At 49.8% G+C, this 11177-nt stretch overlaps 2 protein-coding genes across 3 annotated transcripts in view; both read right to left on the bottom strand.

Annotated features, from left to right (window-relative positions):
• The window catches only part of LOC115933039 (sortilin-related receptor-like), a 224638-nt gene extending 223577 nt beyond the window's left edge, over window positions 1-1061 (bottom strand). For both annotated transcript variants that reach the window (XM_055372001.2, XM_055372000.2), the window contains exon 1: window positions 905-1061. The gene's annotated coding sequence lies outside the window, so the exon portion shown is untranslated. The remainder of the gene's footprint in view (window positions 1-904) is intronic.
• Window positions 1062-4611: 3550 nt separating this feature from the next.
• The window catches only part of LOC129528916 (multidrug resistance-associated protein 1-like), a 53804-nt gene continuing 47238 nt past the window's right edge, over window positions 4612-11177 (bottom strand). The window contains exons 3-5 of the mRNA XM_063701793.1: window positions 10875-11000; window positions 6142-6279; window positions 4612-4752 (exon numbers count right to left, since the gene is read on the bottom strand). Coding sequence (XP_063557863.1) covers window positions 4627-4752; window positions 6142-6279; window positions 10875-11000 — 390 coding nt within the window. The 3' untranslated portion in view covers window positions 4612-4626. The remainder of the gene's footprint in view (window positions 4753-6141; window positions 6280-10874; window positions 11001-11177) is intronic.

The following is an 11177-nucleotide window of genomic DNA, read 5'->3' on the forward strand; positions in this document are numbered from 1 at the left end:
AAGTCACCCAAAGGAATTGCATAGGGAACACGAGGTAAAGAGGTAGGGAAGCAAAGAGAAGGGATGTGTAGCCCCTGAGTCACAGAGCAGCAGACAGCCAGGTAGGAGAGAGGCAACTTCCTTTCTGACTCCCCGGTTCCTGGTTGCAGTTTTTGTTGTTTGTTTTTTTTATTCTTTGCTTTTTTTTTTGAGACAAAGTCTTGCTCTGTCGCCAAGGCTTGAGTTCAGTGATGCAATCAGCTTGCTGTAACCTCTGCCTCCTGGGTTCAAGCAATTTTTCTGCCTCAGCCTCCTGAGTAGCTGGGATTACAGACATACACCACCACGCCCGGCTAATTTTTGTATTTTTAGCAGACGGTTTTACCATGTTGGCCAGGCTGGTCTTGACCTCCTGACCTCAGGTGATCTTCCCACCTCAGCCTCTCAAAGTGCAGGGATTACAGGCATGAGCCATTGCGCCCAACCCTGGTTGCAGTTTTTTCATGAGATCTGCTGGCATTTCCTTGCTCTTGGTTTCCCAAGACAATGCCATATCCTCCCCATTTGGGTTTTAGGGGAGCCTAGTGGGTTTCTGTTACTTGCAAACGATGTGGTCTTCACTAATATGGTAATTAAGTAAAGCATAAAGTAAAGCTAGGCAGTGACCATGGCTCACATCTGCAATCCCAGCACTTTGGGAGGCCGAGGCAGGAGGATCGCTTGAAGTCAGGAGCTCGAGACCAGCGTGACCAACAAAGCAAGACCCTGTCTCTATTTTTTTCAAAAAAGCTAAAGTAAAAATGGAGACATCTGGCTATGAGCCCACTTCAGGACACAGCATGACCCCAGGGCTATGACTGATGCAACTGAAAGATCAAATCCAAGGAGGGAAAATGGAGCCCACCTGGGAGGGAAGGGGTCTTACTTTAAGATCTGCGGCCCGGAAAACATCATCAGGTCGTGGACGGCCTTAAAGAAGAAGCTCATGAGGAAGTAGGGCCCAAAAGTCTTGTATAACACCTTAAACAGAGAGGGGTTCCACTCCTTCTGTGGGGACTTGACAATCAAAGCCTCCACCTCCTCATTCGCATCCACCTTGGAACTCTCTTTCGGCTGGGCAGGATCCTTGGAGGAGTACACAACCGTCACTGGCTGCCTGGAACACAAGGAGGTGAAGCAGTTGTGGGGTCTGCCAGAGACAGAGCCCCCTACCACAGGGACATGGCCAGGGAATGTCACCCTTCAGGGAAGGCAGAGTCAAAGACAACAAGCCCAGGGAGAGAGGCAGCTCAGCACAGTGGTTACAAACAAGGGCTCCAGAGCCACCGGCTCAAGGTCTGGCTTGGCCACTAGCCAGCTGCGTGACTTCAGGCAAGCTCCTTAAGCTCTCTGGGCCTCAGTTTCCTCCTCTGTGAAATGAGGATAAAAGTATGACATACGTCCAAGGTAGGTAAGATTAAATGAGTTAAATAAGTTAAAGACTTAGAAAACTGATGGCTCCAAACTGATCTAGAGTCAAGGCAATCCCCATCAAAAGCCCAGCTGGCTGCCAGGTAGAAATTATGAGCTAACTCTAAAATTCACATGGAAACTCAAGGATCCAGAACAGTCAAAACAATCATGAAAAATAAGAATCAAGTTGGAGGATTCACACTTCCTGATTTCAAAACAATACAAAATAACAATCATGGCCAGGAGTGGTGGTTCACACCTGTAATCCCAGCACTTTGGGAGGCCAAGGTGGCTGGATCACTTGGGGTCAGGAATTTGAGACCAGCCTGACCAACATAGTGAAACCCCATCTCTACTAAAAATACAAAAATTAGCCGGGCATGGTGGCAGGTGCCTGTAATCCCAGCTACTTGGGAGGCTGAGGCAGGAGAATTACTTGAACCTGGGAGGTGGAGGTTGCTGTGAGTGGAGATCACTCCAGCCTGGGTGACAGAGCAAAACTCCATCTCAAAAAGAAAGAACAACAATAGGCTGGGCGCAGTGGCTCACGCCTGTAATCCCAGCACTATGGGAGGCCGAGGTGGGCAGATCACCTGAGGTCGGCAGGTTCAAGACCAGCCTGACCAAACATGGAGAAACCTCATCTCTACTAAAAATACAAAATCAGCCCGGCATGGTGGCGCATACCTATAATCCCAGCTACTTGGGAGGCTGAGGCAGGAGAATCGCTTGAACCCGGGAGGCAGAAGTTGTGGTGAGCTGAGACCACACCGTTGCACTCCAGCCTGGGCAAAAAGACTCAGTCTTAAAAACAAAAAAACAAAACAAAAAAAAGAACAACAATCATCAAGACAGGTAAAGGGATAGGCATATATAGATCAATGCAAAAAAAAAAAAAAAAAAAAAAAACACTCCAGCCAGCCACAGCAACATAGCAAGACCCTATTTCTAAAAAAAAATTTTTTTTTGACTGGGTGCAGTGGTTCATGCCTGTAATGCCAGCACTTTGGGAGGTCGAGGCGGGTGGATCACTTGAGGTCAGGAGTTTGAGAACAGCCTGACCAACATGGCAAAACCTTGTCTCTACTAAAAATATAAAAAATTAGCCAGGCATGATGGTGGTTGCCTGTAATCCCAGCTACTTGGGAGGGTGAGAAAGGAGAATCGCTTGAACTCAGGAGGAGGAGGGGGTTGCAATGAGCCAAGGTTGTGCCACTGCACTCCAGCCTCAGCGCCACAGCAAGACTCTGTCTTAAAAAGCAAATAAATAAAATTGACTGTGATGATGACTGCACAACTCTGTGAACACACTAAAAATCAGTGAATTGTATGTTCTGCATACATGAATTGTGCGGTGTATGAATATCTCAATAAAGCTGTCACCAAAAAAGTAGTCTTTATCTTATAGGGATTTTTTTTTTTTTTTTGAGATGGAGTCTTGCTCTATCACACAGGCTGGAGTGCAATGGTGCAATCCCGACTCACTGCAACCTCCACCTCCTGGGTTCAAGTGATTCTCCTGCCTCAGCCTCCCGAGTAGCTGGGATTACAGGTGTGCGCCACCACACCCGGCTAATTTTTATGTTTTTAGTACAGACAGGGTTTCACCATGTTAGCCAAGCTGGTCTCGAACTCCTGACCTCAAGTGATCTGCCTGCCTTGGGCCCCCAAAGTGCTGAGATTATGGGCATGAGCCACTGTGCCCGGCCAATAGTTCGTTCTTGTACATCACTTAGTATTCAGTTGTGCAGATGTACATAACTGGTGCATCTGTCTGTGCACTTGCTAATAGATGTCTGGCTTACCTCCAGTTTGGGTTATCACAAAGTAGCTAAGAACATTCCTGTACCAGCCTTTTATGAACATATGTTCTCAGCTCTGTTGGCTGGATGCCTGCGAAGGGGGTGACTGGTGGTATGTTCACTCTGTCTAACTTAAAAAAAAAAAAAAAAACTGCCAAACTCTTCCAGAGTCACAGAAGCATTTCACATTCATGCCAGCAGAAACCACAGTCCAAAATGGCCCTAAGCTCTGAGTGGCCATACACAAAAGAGAACATAAAACCACTACATACAAACCAATGAAGCACTGGGTTTTTCAATCCAAACAATTCAAGCAATTCTCATGCTTCAGCCCCCCTGTAGCTGGCTTACAGGTGAGCGCCACCACACCCGGCTAATTTTTGTATTTTTAGCAGAGACAGGGATTCACCATGTTGGCCAGGCTGGTCTCGAACTCATGAACTCAGGTGAGCCTCCCGCCTCAGCCTCCCAGAGTACTCCAATTACAGGCATAAGCCACCAGGCCCAGCCACACCTGACTTTTGAGAAGGAGTCACTCAGGGGTGAAGACAGGTGGTAAAAGGATCCAGGAAGCCATGCAGACCCCCCAGCCCTGGCGTCCATCACCTGATCCCCGAGCCTAGGACACCCAGCAGCCCAGAGCTGCACGGGCTGCATTCCTTTCTCTGGTTAACAAAAGGGATCTGAGTGTAAGGGGCCACACCAGGAAATTCCAGCCTAGGACAGGGTTTTCCTTCTCACTCTCTCCAGGTTCACAGGGGTTACAGGTGCCAGATCTGGCTTACGCCTCTGGGAATAAAGCAAGCGATCCGTCTATCAATGTCCCAAGTAAATGATCCCCTGGCTCCACGCTGAGATCTCTAAACACCAAGGTACTCACAGAGCCAGACCCTTCTCAGGTGGCCCGCTTTCAAGCCCCAAGACCCAGTTCTCACCACATCCTACCTGGCAAGATCAAAGTGTACAGATGAATAAATAAAACTTGTACAATTAAAACCTGCCCAGCATGTACTCAGGGCTAGGGCACAGCTTATCATGACACATATCTCACTGAATTCTCAGAAAATGCTCTGGGTGAAAAATGGAGGCTCCAGTCAGGCATAGTGGCTCATGCCTGTAATCCCAGCACTTTGGGAGGCCAAGGTAGGTGGACTGCTTGAGCTCAGGAGCTTGAGAACAGCCTGGGCAACATGGCAAGATACCACCTCTACAAAAAAAAAAATTAGCCAGGTGTGGTGGCACGTGCCTGTAGTCCCAGCTACTAGGGAGGCTGAGGTGGGAGGATCACTCCAGCCTAGGAGGCGGAGGCTGCAGTGAGCCGAGATCACGCCACTGCATTCCAGCCTGTGTGACAGAGCAGAACTCCATCTCAAAAAAAAAAAAAAAACCAAGATCACATTCTGAGAGCAGGTGGCAGAAACTCACTCAGCCACAGGGACATCACAGGCTCCCAGCTCCCCCCGGGATGTAATGCCAGAAAGCCGGCTCCATCACGGGTAGTCTCACTGCTCACCGCTGCCTGATGGGAGGAAGACAGGGCTTGGGAATGAAACAGAGCTGTATCAAGGCCTGGCTCTCTCACACTGGCTGTGGGATCTTGTCAACTTATTTAACCTTTCTGTGCCTCAGATTCCCCACCTATAAACCACCGGTGGTTCTTAACCAGGGGTGATTCTGCCTCCAGGGAAACATCTGGCAGTGTCTGGGGACACCTTCTTTGCCGTAACTTGGGAGTGTTATGGCACGCAGTCAGGGGAAGCCAGGGACGCCCCTAAATGTCTACAAAGCACAGGACAGCCCCTACAACCAAAGAGTCTCCAATCCAAAATGTCGATTAGTGCTGAGGCTGAGAAACTCTGTCCAAGTCACTGCAAGAGGTCAGGAAGATTATTCGTGACACATACACAGTCCCCTGTGAGGCACTTTGAAAACATGAACTCAATCAGCACCAGCTGCTATCACTCATAATAATATGTAGGCAATCAATAGTCAAATGTTCAGCTTCTTTTCCTTCCTTTGCCTCATGCCAGTCTCTAATTTAGCTCCAAGATGGCAGGAACAGCAGGTTATTCCAAAAGCACACACTCCAGGTCAGGCGTGGTGGCTCACGCCTGTAATCCCAACACTTTGGTAGGCTGAGGCGGGTGGATCACGAGGTCAAGTGATCGATACCATCCTGGCCAACATGGTGAAACCCCGTCTCTACTAAAAATACACAAATTAGCCGGGCATGCTGGCGCGTGCCAGTGGTCCCAGCTACTCGGGAGGCTGAGGCAGGAGAATCGCTTGAACACAGGAGGTAGAAGTTACAGTGAGCCTAGATCGTGCCACTGCACTCCAGCCTGGTGACAGAGCGAGACTCTGCCTCAACAACAGCAAAAAATAAAAAAAATTAAAAAAAGAAAGTGCACACTCCCCAAAATTCCTAGGAGCAGCACATGGCAGCCAATGTAAACAACTTCCCCAGCCAGAGCAGCAACTGATGGGACAAAGGTAACGTGAGGACAAGCCTAGGGTCCCCCAGGGGAACAGTCACTCTGCAAACACCGTTCCCGGCTCGGCTCCATCCCAGCCTGGCAAAATTTGGAGCCGCCTCTCTTGCTGTTTCCTGCTGATGGGGCCAGCCTGGCATCGGCCCACAGCTCCTGCCCTTGGAGGTCCCATGGGAGCCCCTTGGAGCAACCCAGACAAATCAGGCCCTGGGGAAAGGAGGTGCTAGAAAAAAGGCTGAGGCTGACTTAGTGAGGATTTGGTGGGGTAGGAAAGTCACCAAGGGAGAAGCTAGGTGCATGTGGTACCCATCCCCTGGTTCCCATGGCAATGCAGGACTTCTACACAAGCCAGAGGGAGCCAGCATCTCTCCCTCTGGGTCCACTGAAGGAAGATGAGGAAGGAGACTGCCACTTACCTCTTTTAAGGCTGTCATAATTTTGGATCTCAGGATGGCTAGGGCACACACTAGGGCTACCAGCCAGAAAGTGAGCATGATCCCTGAAGACTGAACTCCCTTCCTCCTCTCCAGCTGAATTAAAAAGGTAGCAAGCAGCTGAGGAGAGAAGCACAAGACAGGAGTTGTTGGGTTTTTTCTGAGACAGAGTTTCACTCTTGTCGCCCAGGATGGAGCACAGTGGCGCAATCTCAGCTCACTTGCAACCCCTGCCTCCCAGCTTCAAATGATTCTCCTGCCTCAGCTTCCCAAGTAGCTGGGACTACAGGTGCCCGCCACCACGCCTAGCTAATTTTTGTATTTTTAGTAAAGACGGGGTTTCACCACGTTGGCCAGGCTGGTTTCAAACTCCTGACCTCAGGTGATCCCCTTGCCTTGGCCTCCCAAGGTGCTGGGATTACAGGTGTGAGCCACTGCTCCCAGCCACACTATTTCTTAATGGACCACGTAATAAATATTTTGGACTTCATGGGCCATAGACTACATCAAAACTACTCAGCTTTGCCACTGCAGTGTGAAAGTGGCCATAGACAAGATGTAAATGAATGGACATGCCTTCATGCCAATAAAACTTTATTTAAAAGAACAGGCAGAGTACCCAGTACAGAAAACAAAACCCACTTGCCCTGATGCTCAGCGTTCCCGGGGTCAGCCTCTGCCCCATCGCCCCTGCTCTCCGCCTCGGCCAGCTCTGCTCCAGCCACACACAACTCTCAAGTTTTCCCTGTGACCCCCAGGACTTTACATGTGCTTTTCTCCCCAGCTGGTCCTCTGCCCTCAGCCCCTTCAGCTTTTTAACAACTTGCTCATTCTCAGGCTTCAGCTCCACCATCCCTCCCTCAGAGAAGCCTGGCTATGCCCCAGACCAAACCAAGCTCCCCTACCTTCACCCTCACACAGCACTCTGCAGACGTTTAAACACTTTGTGCCTTTTGAGGAATCATTTGTTTAATGTCTGTTTGCACAGCTAGACTATATGGTTGTGTCTCCAACGCTTGATACAGAGTAGGGATTAAAAAAAAAAAAAAAACAGCCGGGCGCAGTGGCTGATGCCTGTAATGCCAGCACTTTGGGAGGCCAAGGCGGGCAGGTCAGGAGTTTGAGACCAGCCTGGCCGACATGGTGAAACCCTATCTCTACTAAAAATACAAAAATTAGCCAGGCGTAGTGGCGTGCGCCTTTAGTCACAGCTAGCTGGGAAGCTGAGGCAGGAGAATCACTTGAACCTGGGAGGCGGAGGCTACATTGAGCTGAGATCACGCCACAGCATTCCAGCCTGGGCGACAGAGTGAAACGCCATCTCAAAGGAAAAAAAAAAAAAAAAAAAAACATGTGCTGGCTGCATCCTGTCCCATATTCCCAGTGCCTGCATATCCTGGTTCCCTGGGATATAGTCAGAATGTTTCTGACGCATTCACAGCTGAGCTGGTCCTCCATTCCATCCCAGAGATCTCAGGTGGATAAAGAGAGGCTGAGGATCTCATAGGCCAGTTCACCTCTTGGCCAGCCCAGCTCACAGTCCCCTGAGGAGTCAAAAGCCCCAACCGTCAGACTATCACCCCCGTTTCCCCCAGGGTGACAGAGGCACAAATGAACGATCATAAGACCAGGAACGGCCAGGCACAGTGGCTCACGCCTGTAATACCAGCACTTTGGGAGGCCGAGGCACGTGGATCACCTGAGGTCAGGAGTTTGAGACCAGCCTGGCCAACATGGTGAAACCCCGTCTCTACTAAAAATACAAAAATTAGCCAGGTGTGGTGGCGCGTGCCTGTAATCCCAGTTATTGGGGAAGCTGAGGCAGGAGAATCACTTGAACCCGGGAGGCAGAGGTTGCAGTGAGCCAAGATCACGCCATTGAGCCTGGGAAAAAAAGAGCGAAACTCTGACTCAAAGGAAAAAAAAAAAAGACCAGGAACAAGGAATGTTAAGGGAGGATGACCTACTCAAGTCAAAAACAGCTGACCACGTATGGTGGGGCTCGTGCCTGTAATCCCACCACTTTAGGAGGCCAAGGCAGGGGGATCACCTGGGCTCGGGAGTTTAAGACTAGCCTGGGCAACATGGAAAGACCCTGTCTCTATTATAGTGAAATTGAGGGGAAAAAAAAAAATCCACTCTAATACCCCACTGCCAGAACGCAGAGCCCAAGACCCGAATTCAGGACAAAGCAAAGCCCTTTACTCTCTCATTCCCTCCATGCATTTATGGAACGCTTACTGCATGCCAGGCACAGGGCCAGGCTCTGAGGACACAAAGGGGAATCAAACCCAGCAGGAGAGCCAGGCATAAAGCAGGTGCCAGGCTACACGCTGGGGCCTAGACTGGAAGCTGGCCCTACCACTTACTGACCAGGTGACCTTGGGCCAGTCCTTCTCTCTGTACCACAGTTTGCTTATCTTATTTACAACGTAAAAGGGTTAATAAGTAAAGGGATTAGGACGGTTCTTGGCAGAGAGTGGACAGCACATATGTGTGCTATATAGAACCACGGTCTGGGCAGGGCATGGTGGCTCACACCTATAATCCTAGCACTTTAGGAGGCCCAGGCAGGAGGATCACTTGAGACAAGGAGTTTGAGGCCAGCCTGGGCAACATAGGGAGACCCTGTCTCTACAAAAATAACAAACTGGCCGGGGGTGGTGGCTCATGCCTGTAATCCCAGCACTTTGGGGGGCCTAGGTGGGTGGATCACCTGAGGTCCGGAGTTCGAGACCAGCCTGGCCAACATGGTGAAATCCCATCTCTACTAAAAATACAAAATCAGCCGGGCGTGGTGGCGCATGCCTGTAATCCCAGCTTCTCGGGAGGCTGAGGCAGGAGAATCGCTTGAACCCAGGAGGCGGAGGTTGCGGCAACTCAAGATCACGCCATTACATTTCAGCCTGGGCAACAAAGCGAAACTCCATCTCGGGGGGGGAAAATAAATAAATAAATAAATAAATAATAAATTTAGATGGGCATGTTGGTGCATGTCTACACTCCCAGCTACTTGGGAGGCTGAGGCAGAAGGATCATTTGAGCCCAGGAGTTCAAGCCTGCAGTGAGCTGTGATCTCACGCCAGTGAAGTCCAGCCTGGGCAACAGAGTATGACTCTGACTCTAAAATTTAAAAAATGAAAAATTAATTTAGAAAAATAAAGATTCATGGTCCTTGGCAACCTGGCTCCGCGTTGTCTTTCCTGACCCCTCTGTCACATCCACTCTATCCCCCCAACCTTCACACCGTGTTCCTTCACTGAACACCTTGTCCTCCCTGCCTGCATCCTCCCCTTAACCTTCCACCCCTCCCTGGACACACTGTTCACCCTGCTCAGAATGTCCTGCCTTAAACTTGTTCTCTCCTTTTTTTTTTTCTTTTTTGAGATGAGGTCTCGCTCTGTCCCCCAGACTGGAGCACAGTGGTGCGATCTCGGCTTACTGCAGCCTCCACTTCCCGGGTTCAAGCAATTCTCCTGCCTCGGCCTCTTGAGTAGCTAGGACTACAGGCGTGTGCCACCACGCCGGCTAATTTTTTTATTTTTAGTAGAGACGGGGTTTTGCCATGTTGGCTACGCTGGTCTCAAATTCCCGACCTCAAGTGATTCTCCCGCCTCAGCCTCCCAAAGTGCTGGGATTACAGGCATGAGCCACGATGCCCAGCCTCCCTCCTCTTTTTACAATACTCAAGGGCTACACTCTCCGAGAACTCTCTGATCAGGGCTCAGAAGCTGCAGGTTGCAGGGGCTAAAAGCATGGCATCTGGGGTCCCACCCCTGACTCAGCTGCACATTAGTGGTGTGATCTTGAGCAGGACACTTAACCTCTCTGTGCCTTGTTTCCTCACCTGTAAGATGGGAACAAAGCAGGACGCATCTCACAGGGTTGTTGTGAAAATTCAATGAATTTCAAGACACGTGAAACACCAAGAATACTGCCAGGTACATACATAGTAAGTGCTCAATACACATCAGCTGTAATTAATAAAGTTGTTTCCTTGTCTCTGTCACTCACTAAGTTGTGTATCCCCCGGGACAGAGCAGTTTCCTATTTAGCTTAGCAACCCACCCCCTATGCCAGATAGTGAAAACTCAAGGCCATTAGACCCCAGGCAGTTAGTATATAAGTGACCAAAGTAGCCAATGCAAGAGCAAAGTCTGGCAAACACAACAAAAGGGGGCATCTGCCACTCAGAATCAGTGGCAGGGAAGACAATAGGGCATGGCGGGGACTGTGGCAAACTGGACAACACACGCCCCATCCAAAGACTGCAGCTGGGGCTGGGAACAGTGGCTCATGCTTATAATGCCAGTGCTCTGGAAGGATCACTTGAGGCCAGGAGTTTAAGACCAGCCTAGACAACACAGTGAGATCCCATTTCTACAGAAAATTTTAAAATTAGCCAAAAATAAGCTGGGCATGGTGACACACACCTGTAGTCCCAACTACTCAGAAGTCTGAGGTAGGAGGATTGCTTGAGGCCAGAAGTTTGAGGCTGCAGTGAACTATGATGGTACCACAGCACTCCAGCCTGGATGAAAGCGAGATCTCATCTCTTAAAAAAAAGAAAAAAAAAAAAAAAAAGGCTACATTTATATCCCAGCTCCAGCTGATCATTGCCTTAAAAAACTATGATTCTAGTCTTACGGGTTATTACTTTTGGTCTCCACTGAGCCCAGCAGATGGCCCAGGGGTCACAGCCAGCTCCTACTTACCATGGTGATGCCCAAGAGAGTTGGGCTGACCAGAAACACTGGGGCCAGGAATATGCCCCGACTTCTTTCCCAGAAAGAGTAGAAGAGGTCTGCCCAGCACACGATCCACAGCAAAAATCCCAAGGCCTGGAAGAGAAGCACATACATATCCTACAACAGACAGCCCTGGAACCTCCCCCAGGGCCTGCACAAACAGCTCAGCCCCAGGGATAGGGGAACCAGCCAGCCTTCAAATGATCAGCCACAGTCCTAGGACATGGCACATATCCTCTGGAATAAGGACAAGTCCTCGGTAGGTTGAGC

Source organism: Gorilla gorilla, chromosome 20 (assembly GCF_029281585.2).
Source record: "Gorilla gorilla gorilla isolate KB3781 chromosome 20, NHGRI_mGorGor1-v2.1_pri, whole genome shotgun sequence".
Taxonomy (NCBI): domain Eukaryota; kingdom Metazoa; phylum Chordata; class Mammalia; order Primates; family Hominidae; genus Gorilla; species Gorilla gorilla.